This window comes from Monodelphis domestica, chromosome 2 (assembly GCF_027887165.1).
Source record: "Monodelphis domestica isolate mMonDom1 chromosome 2, mMonDom1.pri, whole genome shotgun sequence".
Taxonomy (NCBI): domain Eukaryota; kingdom Metazoa; phylum Chordata; class Mammalia; order Didelphimorphia; family Didelphidae; genus Monodelphis; species Monodelphis domestica.
In genome coordinates this window covers 203,628,877-203,646,884 of record NC_077228.1, presented here as the reverse complement: position 1 = coordinate 203,646,884, position 18,008 = coordinate 203,628,877, and the positions used below count along the sequence as shown (strand labels likewise).

Genomic DNA, 18,008 nt, shown 5'->3' with positions numbered 1-18,008 from the left:
CAGCAGACAAGCACTTTAACAAACTGTATAAATTTTATTGTCATTTCATCTCTGCTCAAACATCCCCCTTGGGCACAGGAAGAAAGAGCAGTGGGACAAACGGAGCGCTACCAGTCAGGGGAACCTCATCCCAGACTGAGATGATGAATGGCCATGGAAAATCCTACTGTTAGAGCTTCCTTCTTGCTCCTGAGCTGCCCCCTTCCAGTCTCCTGGGGGCCAAGGCTGCAATCTGAGGGGGAGAGGGAGGTGCCTGGGGAGAAAGCATGGGCTAGTGTTCCTCCCAGGGAGTTTAATGACCATAATGATGTGGAATCTGGGGAGGAAGGAGTTGAGAAGATGACCCAGTGTGGGGGAAACCCCAACCAAGGAGACCTGAGAAATCTATTCCACCAGCTGTGTCCTAAAGGCTGGCATGGAGGACCTGGAGGAGACTGGCAAGCCCTCAGCTGCGAGCCATCTCAAAGCAGCTCCCAGAGGACATCCCAGCGAAGATTTTTCCTTCGAAGACACTTGGTGCCCTTGGCCCGGCAGTGGAAGCCGTTGGGGCAGCAGTGCTGGCCATCTGCACAGCACACACCCTGAAGGAGAAAGAAGACCCATCAGAGGCAGGAAGCAACCTCACCCGGGAGCAAGAGGGGAAGATGGAAGGGCACAAACCTTATCCAATGGGCAGCACGCCCAGCGCCCCCCTCTGGCCAGGCAGCACGTCTGGTGGCTGTGGCAAAAGTGCTTGCCATCACACTGAATGTCTCCTTTGACTACCCCCTCCTTGAGGGGTACAGAGGAGGTGGGGGGCTTTGCTGAGCCTTGCTTTTCACAGGACCGGGCCTTCACATTGCAGGTGTAGCCTGATGGGCAGCAGTGTTCACGATCCTCACAGCAGACAGCCTGGAGGAAGAGGGTCCTTGTTGCTCCTCACATCCAGAGAGAATAGTCCCTGGAAGCTACCTTGCACCTAAAGAAAGGGAATTTGCCCCCCTCCACCACCAGACCCCAGGCTTACGTGGGGCAGCTGGCAGCAGGCCCAACCCCCTCGAAGGCTAGGACAGCAGGTCTGTCCATCTGGGCACCTGGTGTGCTGGTCACAATCCACAGAGGCGGAAAACGGTCTTGGATGCGCTGCGATCTTCTCCAGCCAGGGCACAGCTTTCTGGTCAGACTTGCACCCATCTGGGCTACAGACGAAGCCGTGAGGGCAGCAGTGCTTGTGGTCAGGACAGCACACCGCCTAGTGTGGGGGCGAGCACTCTGGGTGTCTGGCATTCCTGGTGGCCCATTCCTGACTTTTTGGGGACTGTCATCATGTTTTCTTCCTGCCTTTCTCTCGATGCTGGGAGACGGAAGTTCTCCTCCCTCCCCCTTCCCTCCCCCAGCCCCAGGCCCGCTGTACCTGTGGGGCAGGACAGCAGCCCCACGCCCCTGACTCCAGGACGCAGCAGGTGGTCTCAGAGGGGCAACTGGTGGTGTTGTCACAGGGAACATTGCCCACAGCAGCGAGGGAAGTCATCATGTTCTTCAGCCACGGTTCATTGTAGACTCCCTGTTTACATATGCCTGCCTTTGTGTCACAGGTGTAGCCATGGGGGCAGCAGTGTATGTGGTCCTCACAACATGTGGCCTGAGTGCAGAGGAATGACCTTTGACCCTAGGGTGACTCCCAGAGCTGCAAGGGACGGGGGACTAGGCCAGTTGGAGAATTTTCCTCCCAACTTCCCCATTCCCTTTACTTCTCCCAGGTACCTCAGGAAATGGGCAACATCCCCATCTTCCAGACGGCAGGAGACAGCAGGTGTTGCCATCTGGGCAGCTCATTTCTCCATCACATTTTACCTCCTGCACTGGGGGAGAGGAGAGAAGAGAAGAGGAGAGGGAGAGGGAAAGGGAGGGGGGAAGAGAGGAGGAGAGACAGAGACAGAGTGGGAGAGAGAGAGGGAAATAAGGAGGGGAGAGAGAGAAGGAAATAAGGAGGGGGAGAGAGGGAAATAGGGAGAGGGAAAGAGGGAGAGAGAGAAAAGAGAAAAGGAAGGGGGAGAAAGAGAGAGGGAAAGAGGAAGGGGGAGAGAGAGAGGGAAAGAGAGAGAAAAAGGGAAAGAGGGAGAGGGAGAGAGAGGGACAGGTGACAATCAGAAACCGTGTGTAGGGGGAGGACTACAGAATACTGTATTTCTAAACAAGAAGGCTCTGAAGGTGGCAACTTCTAGCCCTCCAGGGGCAAAGAAGAGGCCCAATGAGTCTGAGTTGTCCAGTCTGGTCTGCTCCCTGTCCTCCCTTCTCCAGGTACCTGTTTTTGCAGGCAGCTTGACAAAAAGGCCAGAGGCGCTCCCGTTTTTGGAGAGGCATTCACTCTTCTCCAAGTCACACACAGTGTTTTGGGGGCAGCAATGCATGTGGTCAGGGCAACAGATGGCCTAGGAAAGGAGGGAAGACTATCTAAAAGCACCTGGCTGAGGGGAGAGCAGAACCCCTGAGATCATCTGCCAGTTGTCATTGCCCAAGTTCACCACTAGAGAGCAGAATGTGTCAGAGTCCCCAGCCTGCAGGCTCTGATGCCCTGGTGCCTACAGGAAGGTCCAAGCCTTTAAGAGCTGACTGAGGCCTGGTGGTCTGGATGAGTACCAGCGTGGGAGTGAAGGCAGGGGGAAATCCCCAGGGTCCCCTCCCTCCCTCACATTTGGCAATGGGCAGCAGCCATAAGATCCACTGGGCAGCTGGCAGCAGGTGGTGCCATCAGAGCACTGGGAACGGCCGTCTGGGCAAAGCCTGTTGGTGGTCACGGTCACTGCAAGGAGAGAGAGGCCCCGGGTCACTGAAAGAGGCCCCTGATGGGGCCTTTGCTGAAGACAGGTTCTTAGGATGAGATGCCCCTTAGGTCTCTCTTCCCCTTCCCCAGGTTCCTCACCATCCTTTTCTTGCTGAATCTTTTTAGCAGGGTTTTTTTGTGCCAATGGGTAGGTGCCACCAGATGTGAGGCAGCGGGAATGAGCCAGGTCACAGACACTGCCTTGGGGGCAGCAGTGAACTTTGTCTTCACAGCAAGAAGCCTGGGGAAGAGTTGATTTAAATCATCTACAAATCTCACTCAAACCCTACTCCCTCCCACCTGCCCTCCAGGATGGGTACCTTGGGCATGGGGCAACAGCCCCAGGAGCCATCTTGCATCATGCAGCAGGTAGATTCATCGGGACACTCGAACTCGCTGTCTGGGCATTTCACAGCACCAAGCCTGGTACCTACTGAAACAACAAACCAGGATCCTTCCCTGACCTGATCAGTCTATCCCCAAACATCTTTTCTTTCCACCTAGCCAAAACTGGAGTAGACAGACTGGTATAAAGGTCGTCAGACTTATTATTATGGTCACACCCATAAAAACTCACTCTTGGTGCCAGGCTTGCCTCCCCAAGGGCCCAGGTGGCTAATGCAGGTATATGCCAGGCTAATGCCAAATTGCTCTCCCTGGTGCCTATTTCTAGCCTATGGAGATCCTGAAGCCCAGACACCTGGCCCCTTTCCTGGCCCCAAATTACTAGATGTCTACTCTTCTACTCCGGGGAAAAGAGGTACTTCCTCCTTGGTTCATGATTTTAGAGATGAAAGGGTACCTTTAGGCATCTGAGTCCATCTACTCAGTGTTCCTTAGAAGCATTTGAGCCCCACTTACTGAATTAACAGATGTGGAAACTGAGCCCTACACAGGTAGCAAGTGGCAAAGGCAGGATTCAAACTCAGCTCCTCAGGTACCAAATCTAGCATTCTTTCCTCTGTAGCTTACTACCTCCTCTGATAAATTCTTTCCTCAGCCTTCAAGGCCCCTGCCCCTCCCTCTCCACCAGAGACCCAACTAATTCTGTACCTTCTGCCTTAAAGCAGGAATGCCCATCAGGGCTGCAGTGGAATCCACGAGGACAGCAGTGGTGCCCATTACCACATGCCACAGCCTGGAGTAGGGAAGGGGGTAGACAAAGAAGAATTCATTGGCAGGAGGCAACAATAGGAGAGAACTGACCAGACCCCTTCCTCTAGGCCCTCTCTGCCACCCCTGCCCTCTGCCCTTACCTCTGGATAGGGGCAGCAGCTGTAGTTTCCCAAAGGGGTGAAGAGGCAGGAGAAGCCAACAGGGCAATGAGAATCACCATGGCACAGAATGCCCAAGTGTACATTCTCTGCTATAGGTATGGATGGCTGCGAATCCTAGGGACAGACAATGAGATGGAAAAGAACCAGGTAAGGATGGGGATTCAGTTCCTTCCTCTACAGAGGGCTTTCTATCTTCCTTCTCAGTCCCCCTTTGCCCAGGGAGCCAAGGGGAGTGCCTAAGTTTACCTGGGCAAGGAAAAGCAGCTCAGCCCAGTAATCTGAGCTTGTGGGTACTATGGGCACCAGTGAAAATCTGGCTAAATAGCTCTGGACTCTGGGGAGTAGCCAAGGTTAGAAGGGCTTAGCATCATCTTCCTGGGTACCAGGGTGGATACTCACTGAATCACAGCAACGGTAGCCAGTTCTTTCTAGATTTTTGCAGCAGGTCTTAGGACACATCTGTCCATCCGGGCATCGAGTTCCAAACACCAGCCCTGTCACCAGGGACAGCCAGATTACCAGCTTCCACATCTTCTACCTGTCAGCCCAATCCAAAGTTTAATTGAACCGTGGGTTCTCTATTCTTCCTGAGCACCCACAATAGCTCAACCTTATGCTGACATCCACGACTGTTGGAGTCTCAGGCTGGACACTGGACACAGTAGGGTTTTGTTGTGATTCAGTCATGTTTCAGTTGTTTCCAATTCTTTGTGACCTCTTTTAGGCTTTTCTTGGCAAGGGTACTGGAGTTGTTTACTATTTCCTTCTCTAGCTCATTTTACAGATGAGAAAAACTGAGGCAAACAGGGTTCAGTGACTTGCCCAGGGTCACACAGCTAGAAATATCTGAGGTCAAATCTGAACTCTTCCTGACTCCAGGCCTGGCACTCTATTCACTGCTCCACCTAGCTGCCCCTAAACCTAATGGGGGGGGCTAGTGAGAGAGGAAATCCAGCTTCTATATATAGTCACTTGTGTCAATGTGAAGAGGGGATACTGGCACTGATCCAGAGTTGGAAGTGACCTCAGGGGTCATCTAGTTCAATCCCTTCATTTTACAGATGTGGAAACTAAGTCTCAGCAATGTTTTCCACGGTCACATAGGTATGAAGTGGCAAAGCTGGTGTTCAAACTTACTACCTGGCTCAGGCAGCTATAGCTAACCTCTAGGAATGAATAGGGAGATGGCACTAGATAAGAAAGCCCAGAAGGGAATGGTTCCCCACCACTGACCTCATACCTTAGAACTAGTCTTTGAGCTTAAACTTGCTTCAAAGCTCTACTAGATGGGAGAGGCGGAGCTCACACCATTATACAGGAAACAATGTGGGTGGAAAAAATTTCAAAAAGGGAAGTAGAAAGAGCCCATGAGTCCAGGTTCTTCTCTCTCCACCAAGCACATTCTATTCAATCCCTTCCCTCCAATCCTAAACAGAGGGGCCTAAACCAAGAGGTAGGGAAGAGCATATGCCCCTAATCCATATTCAACCCAATTCAAGACAGTTTTCTTGTGTCCCCCTCTTCCTCAACTGCCCCTATTCCAATCCACAATCTCTCTTCTCCAAGGCCTGTGGTCCCCTAATCCCAGACAGTGAAATGCAGCCACATCTGGCCTGTCATAGCCACTTCTGAGTCTCTCCTGCACCTCCTCCACACTAGTTCCCTATCTAGCAGAGGGAACTGAGTCTCATGTTAGTGGTGGAGACACTGACAGGCTTAGACTTGTTAGAGCACCTCCTCCTTCAGGCTCAGGAAAAGAGGGAAAGAACTAATCATGTCAATGGAGTAGGGATGGAGTGGGAAGAAGGGTCTGGAGGCCATATTAACTTCTCCAATGGAAGGACTGAGAGGGGCAGGAAACTTATATGGGTTCTTTTGTCCAGCTCTTTAGTAACAAGCTTCTGGGGGAGAAATGGCTTTCCATCATTCTCACTCCTCTCATTACCCAGACAAGAGGCTGGGAAGGATTGGGGAATATATTTCCAAGACGATGGGCAGCTAGGTGACAAAAAGTAGATAGACTGCCAGGCCTGAAGTCAGGAAGATCTAAGTTCAAATCTGGCCCCAGAAACTTAATAGGTGTGTAACCCTGGACAAGTCACTTCACCCTGTTTGCCTTAAGTTTCCTGAATTGTAAAATGATCTGAAGAAGGAAGTGGAAAAACAACCAGAAAGAAGTCAAGAGAAGAGTCAGACAAGATTGACAAATAAAGACTAAACAAATTTCCAAGATAAATATTGGAGAGAGGCCTGGTTCTTGGGTCCTGGGATATGTTTCTGTTTTAACTCTTTGTCCCTTCCTTGCCTAGTTTACCTGCTCTACTCCCTCCATCAATAATTGATGGAAAGCACACATGATAGAATGCCAGGCCTGGAATCAGGAAGACCTGGATTCAAACCTGGCCTCAGATACTTCCTAGCTATGTGACCCTGGGCAAGTCACTTAACCCCCATTGCCTAGCCCATACCAAACTTCTGCCTTGGAACCAATACTTAATATCTATTCTAAACCAGAAGGTAAGGGTTTAAACAAAAATAAATGACGGAGAGAGGAAGGAATAGGAAGGAAAAAAATCAGGATCACTAAGACTAATAGCAAAGGAAGGAGAAAGTGTCATCATCATTTCCTGACCAAAAACAAAACAAAACAAAAAAACCCACAGATTAGGGTGTGTGGGGAGGGGAGGAAAGGCTTCAAGATAGGTCTTTGACACTTCCATCTGCACACGCACTCCACTGCCTATTAAAGTAAAGACCAAATCCTTGAAAAGCAGGTATCCCCCAGTTGGGATGGAAGGAGGGGGAGGGACTAAAGACAAGGAGAGATTAAGCCCCCAGAACCTGATTTAGAGAAGTGAAGCATTACAGTAGTGGTAAACCACCAGAATACTCAAACTCTGCTCTGTGATAAACTCCCAGGTATCCCATCTGCACTGGTTGCCACAAAGTCACGAGGATCAGATTCATTTCCTCATCTCCATCCCTTCCTTTTCTCCAGAATATCGTAACACCTCCCTCCTCCAGGATCCCCTCCCCATTTTATTTCCTGTCCCCCCCCCCCCATTAGCTCGGTGTTGCCCCTACTTCACCTGCAGCCTCTCTCAATGTTTGGTCATGGGATGGGCAGACACCCAGGACTCTAGGATTCTCAGTCTCTACAGAATTATTTTTCCTGAGAAGAGACCAATGTCTCTTCGTTTCCCAAGGAGAGAACTTGGGTAAACTGTTCCTCTCAGGTCTTGAAGCCCTGCCCTAGACAAGCCTATGCTCCAGCTCCTCCTTCTAAGAAAACTCAGGAGAAATACAACTTGAGTTCGTAAAAAGGAATCCGTCCTAAGGAGTTGTGTTGTGTTGTACAGAACGAAGAGAGGAAATCACATTTTTAATGACTCAATTCTTAACCTCTTCCTCCTTTCTTTTCCTGTTTTTGCAACCTGCACCCAAGGCTGGAAAATGGCAGAGAAGCCAGGAGGGTGAGACAAAGGAATGCAAAAGTCATTAGAGAGCTGCTGAACCCTGACCCATCCTCCCAAAGGGCTTTTATTCTTGTCCCACTTCTGAAGAATACTGCAGGGAGCTAAAGGGGTTTGGGGTAAGGGTGTCCCCCAGGTCTGTGGCTGGGCCAAGCTGCCAAAGGCTTGACTGCAAACCCTGTGCCCATCTCCTCACCCCTTCCCTAGGGATGAAGGGGGTTGCTGGAGGGAGTACGTTCCCTATCGCCTTCTTCCTGGTTTCTGGGGATTTTGCCCCGGTAAATCCAGGCCAAGAAAAGCCCAGGGGAGCGAGAGTCAGGCCGGCTGGGGTTACAGGACCCCCGAGGATGTCACGATGCCCACTTTAAGAGGAGATGGGAGGAGACAGGACTTAACTTCAAAAGGGTCTCGGGGCCGGGCAAGATCCCCTTTTCCAGCGACGGGAATCCCTGGGGTCATCACTGACTAGCAGCCCATCCATACGGGACTGAACCCTTCAATAAACCCCCCTTCCTACTCTCCAGGCATAGAGCCCACCAGCTCCCCCTCCCCCACCACCCCAGCCCCCCGTCCCAAGCAGAACCTCGCAGTCCGGGGTCTCCCACCTCCTCGAAAGACGCAGGAGGCCGGGGACTGCAGGACCGACCCGCTTACCTGCACGAACCCTTCACTGCCCCGGGCCACAAACTACGGGGCCGAAGCACTCAGGCCGGACCCCAGACAGATCTGGAGGCTCCGCCCAAGCAAATTCCCATTGGCTGAGTGCTCGGGATTACCCTGTTGTCACTGGCTGTTCCTCCACCACCACCTCCGAGGGGCGGCAGAAACCAGACTCCCTCCCACCCCTCACCTCCACCCCCATCCCACCCCCAATTACGAGAGCGTCATGTGATGCCGGTCACGTGGTCTCTGAACTCCCTGGAGCTCCACGCGTTGGGGGAGGAGAGGAAACCGTGACTAAAGGGAGGGGAGAAAGACCTTGGGACCCGGACTCGGACATTGCCTGACCTTGGACTTGTCGCATCACATCTCTGACTCCCTACCCCCAAGTAGTTCCCTTTTTAAAAAAAAACTCTTACCTTCTGTCTTAGTATCCATACTAAGTATTAGTTCCAAGGCAGGAAGGGCTAGGCAATTGGGATTAGGTGGTTTACCCAGGGTCACACAACTAGGAAGTATCTGAGACCATATTTTAACCCAGGACCTCCCCATCTCCAGGCTTGACTCTCAATCCACTGAGCCAGCCAACTTGACCCCCAGATAACCAATAAATAGACTTAGGCTGGCCCCTTGAGCGTGGGGCCAGAAAACAAGACCTTTTTAGTTTAAGCCTACCCCCATTTTACAGAGTGAAGAAACTGAGACCAAGAGAGATTAAGTACCTTTCTTGTGTACACATAGCTACTAAACAGCAATCTGGATCTGAACCCAGGAACAATGACAATTCATAGATTTCCTTGTGGCTAGAGGAGGGAGGAGAGGGAAGCTCTCTTCCCCTGCCCTTCATCCCCTAGAGTCAAGAGTTGAGTCCAACCCAACCTCACACTTATTAGCTGTGTGATCCCTGAAAATGTCACAATCTCAGCTTGCCTTAGTTTCCTCATCTGTAAAATGGAGGAAATGGGTCTTATTCTCATGACTTCTGTGGTGACTAGGGCAAAACACAATGAACTCACACCTGGGAATCTGTTGCAGAGCAGAGGGAGTGCCTAGCTCCCAGGGTTGTTGTGAAAGTAAAAAAAAAAAACAGGTATTATTTGTTTTTTTTTAAACCTTTACTTTCTCTTAGTAACAACTCTAGGTCAGAAAGACAAGGCTAGTCAATTGGGGCTAGGTGACTTGTCCAGGGTCACACAGCTAGAAAATGCTGAGGTCATATTTGAACCTAGGACTTCTTGACTCCACCCACTGTGTCACCTAGTTGCCCCTATTTTTGTAAACTACTTTGCAAACCTTAGAGGGCCATATAAATGCTAGCTGTTACATAATCATAAGTTATTCATGTATTAAGTTCCTCAGCAATTGAGGCAGTTAGTTCCAAGCCCTTGTTTCATTAGGGTAGCTCCCCACTGACAGAAAGTAGAGATTCACCCTACCATCACAAACCACCTTTAAAATAAAAAGAATAACTAACATTATATATACTACTTACTCTGTGCCAGGCACTGTGCTAAGTAAGCACTTTCTAATTATTATCTCCTTTGAACCTCACAACAACTTTAGGAAGTGAGTGATCCACATTTTACAGATGAGGAAACTAAGGCAAATGGGAGATCACATGGCTAATGTTTGAGACAGGATTTGAACTCAAGTGTTCTCTCCAAGTGTAGTGCTCTATCCTCTGTGGATATAGTTTATAGCAGTTTAAGGTGTTCAAGATCTAAGAGTCAGACTGGAGGGAATCACTGAGAGGAAAGTAGGAGTGAAAGAGAATTCCTCTTATTTCTCCCATATCCACTCCCATCTCCATCTGCCATATAGCTTGGAATGAAAGCTACTGTCCCAGGAGGATATACCCGGCCTGACAGACACTTGGAGAATCAATTTGGGATAAAAAGCCCAACCTCTGCCTTCTCTTTCCTGGGAGGTCCCAAAGGAGCTGCTCAGGAGGTTTCTGCTAGTGTTGGGTTAAAGGTCCCTATTCTTTCTAGAAACAAACACACAAAATCATAGTAGTGCCCTAAGCCAAAAAGGGCTGTGAGGCCCTACACTGGAAGGAGGAAACTGGTGGAATCTGGCCAAGCTGCCTCCTGGAGATACTGTGCCCTGTGAGAAACAAGCAGAGCCACCTGCCTTGACACAGATGGCAAATTCAGCAGAGAACCTCTGGAGGAGCTAGTATGAAATGGATAGACCTTAGAGCCTTGCACCTCCACAGCTGTTACCCTCATCAGTATTCTGTCTGTGGCATTGTCTCTAAATTGGAGCCCACTCTTCTTTTTTTTAAAAAAACTCTTTATCGGGGGCAGCTGGGTAGCTCAGTGGATGGAGAGTCAGGCCTAGAGACGGGAGGTCCTGGGTTCAAATCTGGCCTCAGACACTTCTCAGCTGTGTGACCCTGGGCAAGTCACTTGACCCCCATTGCCTAGCCCTTACCACTCTTCTGCCTTGGAGCCAATGCACAGTATTGACTCCAAGACAGAAGGTAAGTGTTTAAAAAAAAAACAAAACTCTTTATCTTCTTAGCATTGATATTAGGTATCAGTTTCAAGGCCCAGGGTCACATAGCTAGGAATTATTTAAAGTCAAAATTGAACCCAGGCCTGGTTGAACCACCTAACTGGCCCTAGAGCCCAAGCTTCTTAAGAATATTGTATTTAGTTATAGAAATCTGTACCCCCAGTTTATGGGGAAGTGCTAATTACATCTATTGGATGTCTTAAAGGACCGCATATAAGTTGGGCTTTGGGCACTTTAGTGTTCAGAATGCCTGGAGTCAGGAAGATTAGCTGTCTGGAATTCCAATCTGGCCTCAGATGATTATTAGCTGATGAACCTGGGCAAGGCACTGAACCCTTTTGGCCTTAGTTTCCTTATCTGTAAAATAGGCTGAAGAAGGAAATGGCAAACTACTCTAGTATCTTTACCAAGAAAACTCCAGATGGGGTCAGATAGAGTTGGACAATACTGAAAAACACCTGAATTGATTAATAATAACTAACTTTGTTATATGGTACTTGACATATGTCTAGAAGCTAGGTGGTTAAGTTGACAGTGACCATCTACTAGCCTGGCACCGTGCCCTAGGTTAACCTTCTTAAAACAATGGCTTTATCAAGGAACTACCTAGATCCAGCCTCCCTCCATAGGGCCTTTTGGATAAAGGCTCTTATGTGCCAAACTTAAAGCCTGAACTAAATTAAAATATAAACGGGAAATGTTTAACAAAATAGTTTTTTTAAATTAACACAAGGGGTAGGTAGGTAGGCAGGCAGGCCTGGAGCTGGAAGGACCTGGGTTCAAATTGGAGCTCTGATACTTCCTAACTACAGTGTGACCTTGGGCAAGTCACAATTGCCTGGCTCTTACCACTCTTCTGCCTTGGAACAATACTCAATTCTAAGAAGCAAGGGTTTTTTAAATAAATAACCCAAATAATGTTATTTTGTTGTTTTCTAAATCACTATGTGGTCCATAGGAAATCTGTTACTATTTGAGTTTGACATCACAGTTTGGTTTATCATTCAAGGCCTTTCACAGTGAGATCTCAATCTCTGTATCTAAACCTTATCTCTACTACTCAACATAGCTAGCTTTAGGCAAATTTTGGTCTCTTCCTAATTGTAAATCTTTGTGCTAGCTCCTCCTCCTCTTCCTTTGCCTCTTCATCTTTTTCCCCCTCCACCCTCCAATACACACACCCAGAAGGCCTATACATTTTGTTCTGCTTCCTCCAAAAGGCCTTCTGTGACTGCTGTATTGTTTGTATGCTTCATTTTGATGGAGTCTGACAATATTTTCCCTATCTTCTCTTCCCACCTTAATTATCAGCTCTTAAAGTTAAGAGCATTGGATTTAGAATTAGGGGAGCCCTAGGTCCAAAACCCACTTCTGGGGGAGCAGCTAAGTAGCTTAGCAGATGGAGAGCCAGGCCTAGATGGGAAGTCCTAGGTTCAAATCTGACCTCAGATACGTCCTAGCTGTGTGACCCTGGGCAAGTCACTTAACCCCCACTGCCTAGCCCTTCTGCCCTTCTACCTTAGAACTGATGTACAGTATGGAGGCTAAGATGGAAGTTCAGGGTTTAAAAAAACACAAATAAACAAACATTTCTGCCTCTGTGGAGCTGAGTAATCTCTTCTAGCTTCAGTTCCCTCATCTCTAAAATGAAAAGGTTGGACCAGATTAACCTCTGTGGTCCCTTCCACCACCAAAACAACTCCAAACTCAGAGTGTGTCAGATCTTAGGGTTTGGGCAATACTCCGAGTGTCAACATGAGTGATGGAGACAGCCAGCGCTTTGGCAGGAGGGCAAGAGCTGGGGGAGGTGGGAGGCCAGGGCAAAGGCCTGGTGTCTGTTCAAGAGGTCAGGGAGTGCTTCACAGAATTTGAACTGGACCCTAAAGGATGGGGAAGATTTGGAGAGGAAGGAGAGGTGTTCAAACAGCACGAACAGAGACACCCAGGGGCAAGAGGGTACCAGCTGGACTCCAGCAGAATTTCCTCTTTGGGGATGAATGAGACTGTTCTGCATGCAGCCCAAACCAGGAGGAAAAAGAAACCCTGTGGTAGATCAAAACAGATGTGCAGTCCTTGTACCAAAACCCCTGGACCTTCAGAGACCTCAAGAGATCCAGGCCAACTTCTCTCAACTGCTAATTGGCCAAATTGAGTCTTGAACCCACATCCTCTGAACCTGGAGCCAGTGCTCTTGGCTTCTAGGCCTTCCTTAAGAAGAACTCATTACTTTTATACCAGCTTTAACAGGCTCAATTATTTTTTTTTTAAGCCTTTACGTTCTATCTGAGTAACAACTTTAGACAGAAGGGCAAGGGTTAGACAGAGTTAAGTGATTTGACCAAGGTAACACAACTGGGAAGTATCTGAGCTCAGATTTGAACCCAGGGCCTCCTGACTGAAGACCTGGCTCTCTATCAGCTGCCCCTCCATATCTTTTCTACAGCTAATTAGAAGCAGCCATCTTAAAAGGAAAGCTACTGGCAGTAAGAGATGTGCTGAGCAGGAAGAAGTGTCCTCTTCTATTTCTCCCCTTTCTTCCCCCCCTTGATTCCCAGATTTCTGGACCCCCGGCGGGGTTGTTGCCACCATGCCATGGCCTATCAGCTCAGGTGGCATCTCTGTGTCCCCTTCCCTCGTCACCTGTCACCGTCCCCTGTGATCACCCTGCTGGGACCGTCTGTTCCCTTGCTCAAATTCATGGCGTCTCCCTGGGAAACGTGCCAGTTAGCCCAGGTGGGTGACTTGACCAATTGGGACCTTTCTAAGAGTCCCTGAAGCCGGGCTGATTGTGCCTCTTGCTGACCCCAGTAGGGGTCGGGCAGAGGCGGGCACCGTGTCTTGGCTGCAAAGCGTCTGAGTCCCTTCTAATCCAATGTTGGATTTACTAAGAGCTTCTCCGCCTCTCCCCCATCCCTATGAAGCTCTGCGAGACCCGAGCGATGGGCTTTCTCTGGCCCTGTTATTCTGCCCTTTACAGAAGCACGAACAGATCTCTGCAACTCTGGAACAGAATCTCAGCGGGTGGGGAACTGACCTGGGGGGCACCTGGGCTGGAAATCCAGGCTGATTTCAGGGTTGCAAGCCCAGAGCTAAGCGCCCCCAGCTTCTTTCTCCTTCTGGGTATCTTTCTCCTCCCCAGAGCTGGGACTCTGCCCATCCAGGCACCAGGGCATCGGGGAGAGAAATCTGATCTGTGCTGGCTATGGAAGGGAGAGTCCATCTTCCCCCACTTTCCCCTCCCTGCATCTATCTTCCAGGTTGAATCACCTTTGCCATAAATAGCCATTGCAATCAGTTATGAGATCCCTGTCTATTTCAACCTTGACCTGTTATCCAAACCATGTTTCTACCCTCTGCTCAACCCTCTAAGCCTAAAGTGAGACTGCTGCAAGCTCCCAGCCTATGCAAACAGAGGTTAAGTGACTTGCCCAAGGTCACATACCTAGTAAGTGGTGGAGGCTGAATTTGAATTCAGGTCTTCCCGACTCCAGGCCCAGTGCTCTATCTACTCACTGAACTATCTATATAATCGATATCATATTGCTTGCCTTCTCAAGGGGTAGGTGAGGGAGAGAATTTGGAACTCAAGATTTTTTAAAATAAATGTTACATTTTTTTTACATGTAATTGGGAAATATTTAACAAAATAAATTAAATAATTTTTAAAAAGAAAAAAATTGTGCAAAGGATTTAGAGTTGAAAGAAACCTTAGAAATCATCTAAGGAACAGGGTACTAGGAGATAGCTAGGGGAAAGTATCTTAACATGGTTACCAAAGTAAAGCAGTATCTGGATTGAGATTCAGAGCTATTTCCACCAGTGGTGAGCTGTTGGGTATGTTGTGGGGGGCTCGGAGGTAAGCTTCCGAGGAAGCCTCAGACTTTTCATGCACAATAGAATGCTAGAACTGGCAGTGGCTTTAGACATCCTTGGATAATAAGACTGAGTTAGAACAGAACATTTAATCTGACAGTCCTTATTTTTCAGATGGGGAAATTCTCTCCCCAAAGTCATGCAAAACAGTAGCAAAAGGGGGCAGCTGGGTAGCTCAGTGGATTAAGAGTCAGCCCTAGAGACAGGAGGTCCTAGGTTCAAATCTGGCCTCAGCTACTTCCCAGCTGTGTGACCCTGGGCAAGTCACTTGACCCCCATTGCCTAGCCCTTACCACTCTTCTGCCTTGGAGCCAAGACGGAAGGTAAGGGTTAAAAAAAAAAAACAGTAGCAAAAGTCTTAGATTGGAGATTTGACTCTTAATTCATCCAAATATAAATCTGCTGGGAAGGGAGAGGTTCTACCATGCAAATAAGGATTTATTATTGTAGCAGCAAAGGGGATCTCTGAGTTCAGGAACTCCTTTCACCATCTGATAAGTTCTGAGGAGTTTCAGGAGGCACAAAGAGGATTTGCCAGTTACAGGAAAATGAAGTGTCAGAGAACAGAATTTGAACCCAATTTTTCCTTACTCTAAGCTCAACACTAATCTATCATTCCATGCTTTTATCCAAGACTATTCTAAAAGGTGTTTTGAAGCTAGAATTTTTTCTCTATTACTTTTCCAGTGTCTTGATTTTTATTTACATGACCATCATTTTTTAAAACTCTGAACTTGAACACCAAATAAAATGAGTATTTCCAAATACATAATAGAACCAAAAGAGTATACATGAAATGGCAAATATCTATTATATACAGCTTGCTTTTCTTTTAAAGTAAATATAAGTTTATGTAATACATTCAACACATTTCAAAAATTTTCTGCTTGTCTGTGATTCTGGCCTTCCTTCTGTATATTCTTATTTTAATATTTAAAGACTCTTCTTTTCTATGCTTCCCCCCCTTCCTTTCTTCCTCTCTCTCTCTCTCTTCCTCCCTCTCTTCTTCCTTCCTAATCTTCCTTCCTTCTTCCCTCACTTTTTTCCTTTCTTTCCTTTCTTATTCCCTGCCCTATCTCCAGACGGACTTCTTTCTCATCCTAATAAAAGAAAGGGAAAAAAAAACATCTTATCATAGATAAATAATCAAAGTCAAACAAAACAAATCCCCACATTGACCAAATCTGGAAATTTCTGTCTCACTGGTAAATTTATCTATCCTCTGGAGCCATGGTTGGTCACTGCATTGATCAGAGTATTTAAGATTTTTCAGAGTTGTTCTTTAAAGTGTTATTGTATAAATTGTTCTGGTTCTGCTTACTTTACTCTACATCAGTTCATGTTAATCTTCCAAGGATTCTCTGAAACTGTCCCATTTATCATTTCTTATGGTGCAATAATGATCTATTTCATTCATATGCAATAATTTGTAGTTTCTAGTTCTTTGCTGCAAAGAAAAGAGCTATAAATATTTTTGTACATATGGGTTCTTTTTTTCTTTTTTCTTTCATATCTTTGGGGTCTGTCTGTGGTGATATTGTCAGGTCAAATAGTACTATATGCTTAGTTTAGTGACCTTGGGAGTATAATTTCAAGTTGTTTTTCAGAATGGTTGGCCCAATACACAGCTCTACCAACAATGTATTATTGTATCTATTTTCCTGAAATCCTCCAACAACTGATGTTTTCCTTATTTTCCTTTTCCTTATCTCTATTTCCTTTAATTTCCCCCATTTTCCTTTCTACCTTACATGTAAATAATTAGGTCCATACAAGATAAGATGTATTTAATAATATTTGCCCCAGACACCTTATGGAGTTATGAAGCAAGTGCTTTGCAGGCCTTCAAGCATCATATGCTAGTGAATCATTATTATGAAAATCCTCTTCTTTCCATGCTCTCAGAGCTTGGAGTTCAAGAGACCAAGCTGATGATAATCCCCCATACCCTCCAAGTTTACCTGCCTAATTGAGGAAGTAAGTGCCAGGCAACAATCTTATATGGATTCTATAGTGTTAAGAATGTTCTATTTGGAAGCAACAAAGTGACTCAGGGGATAGAGAGCCAGGCCTAGAGATGGGAGGTCCTAGGTTCAAATTTGGCCTTAGACACTTCCTAGCTATGTGACCCTGGGCAAGTCACTTAACCCCAATCATCTAGTCCATATATCTCTTCTGCCTTGGAATCAATATTTAGTATCAATCCTTAGACAGAAGATAAGGGTTTGGGGGTGGAGTAGATATTGGATTTGGAGTCAGAGAAATGGGGTTTGAATGCATCTTCTGCTTACTTATCATTTGAAAAAAAGTTTGTTCATTATTATTGTTTAAACCCTTCCCAGCTGTCTTAAAATCATAGTAAATACTGATTCCAAGGCAGAAAAGCAGTAAGGGCTAAGCAACTGGGGTTAAGTGACTTCCCCAGAGTCACACAGCTAGGAAGTATCTGAGGTCAGATTTGAATCCAGGTCTTCCTGACTCCAGGCTTAGTGTTCTATACACTGTGCTCCCTATCTGCCCCTAGAAATCCATTTCTGATACTTACTCCTCTAAACCTCTTCTTGATAGCTTCCCTTCCTTGCCTCTGAATCTCTTTTCAGCTCTCTCTTCCCTTCTAGTCCTCCTCCTGGAAACTCCCCTTAATTTATATCACTTATTTGCTTCATCTCTATCCCTGAGGTCCAACTGAAGCTCTGCCTCAATTTGTGGTATCAGTATACTCAGGAGACATTCAATCAATATTCTCTCCTCCTCCATATTGGAGATATTCTCCAACCACCTTCCAGGAAAGAAAGTGGGGATCGGACCACAGGGGAAAACAATCTGAAGGTTCCTGGGGGAAGGAAAATGGCTCTCCTTCTTCACAGTACCCTCCCCCCAACCGTACGCAGAACCTGAAAGCATTGTCATCAGCCTCCAAGCCTCCTGGCATCCAGAGAAAACACTAGAACACCAGCACCTGGAGAAAGAGTCCTAATATGGTTGCCATGACGATGGACCCTGGGCACAAAGAATCAGGGTAATGAGCAACCCCTCCCCCCAAGACTGACTGCTAAAGGAGAAATCACATGCAAGTGGAAGGATCCCAACAGGTAAAAGCCAGAGGTGTTTCCCCGCACCCAACACTGGCTCTTTCCAGTTCATCCGCACAGTTCTGCCTACTTTACTCTCCCTTTTCTGATCCTGTGATTCTTCGTAGCCCCCACTCCCCCAGAGTTTTACTGAGGCTTCTTCCATCCTGCAGGTCAGACGGAAGTTCTGCCTGGGATATCTACCAATCTATTCAGTTCAACCAAAATTCATTTGCCTGCTTGGTGCCAAGCTCTGCTTGAGGCCTGGGAAGAGATCTGTGGATAAGTGAGATAATGGTGAATGTACCTTTGAGAAGACTCTGGCCTTCCC

The 18,008-nt window shown here is 47.4% G+C and overlaps 1 protein-coding gene across 2 annotated transcripts; it reads right to left on the bottom strand.

The window, feature by feature from the left end:
• Positions 1-14: 14 nt before the first annotated feature.
• On the bottom strand, positions 15-8,384 carry GRN (granulin precursor). Of its 2 annotated transcripts, none has more exons than XM_007482433.2 (13): positions 8,208-8,384; positions 4,480-4,618; positions 4,060-4,194; positions 3,857-3,941; positions 3,124-3,236; positions 2,903-3,044; positions 2,673-2,782; positions 2,285-2,411; positions 1,744-1,841; positions 1,394-1,621; positions 1,007-1,231; positions 661-891; positions 15-581 (listed from the first exon to the last, which is right to left on the bottom strand). In XM_007482433.2, the coding sequence occupies exons 2-13, from the start codon at positions 4,609-4,611 to the stop codon at positions 462-464; spliced, it is 1,746 nt and encodes a 581-aa protein (XP_007482495.2). In that variant the 5' UTR covers positions 4,612-4,618; positions 8,208-8,384; the 3' UTR covers positions 15-461. The 2 variants fall into 2 exon arrangements, with proteins under 2 accessions (XP_007482495.2, XP_001374870.3); XM_001374833.4 differs by having other exon boundaries at positions 3,124-3,233; positions 8,208-8,357.
• Positions 8,385-18,008: the final 9,624 nt, after the last annotated feature.

What these genes read in the sequence shown, in the direction of transcription:
- GRN (XM_007482433.2), bottom strand. Translation starts at nt 4,611, where the DNA reads ATGTGGAAGCTGGTAATCTGGCTGTCCCTGGTGACAGGGCTGGTGTTT. An exon ending in GCTGCTGCCCCTATCCAGAG is followed by an intron (nt 3,942 to 4,059) that starts GTAAGGGCAGAG and finishes TCCCTACTCCAG; the next exon opens with GCTGTGGCATGTGGTAATGG. An exon ending in TTCCTGCTTTAAGGCAGAAG is followed by an intron (nt 3,237 to 3,856) that starts GTACAGAATTAG and finishes TTGTTGTTTCAG; the next exon opens with TAGGTACCAGGCTTGGTGCT.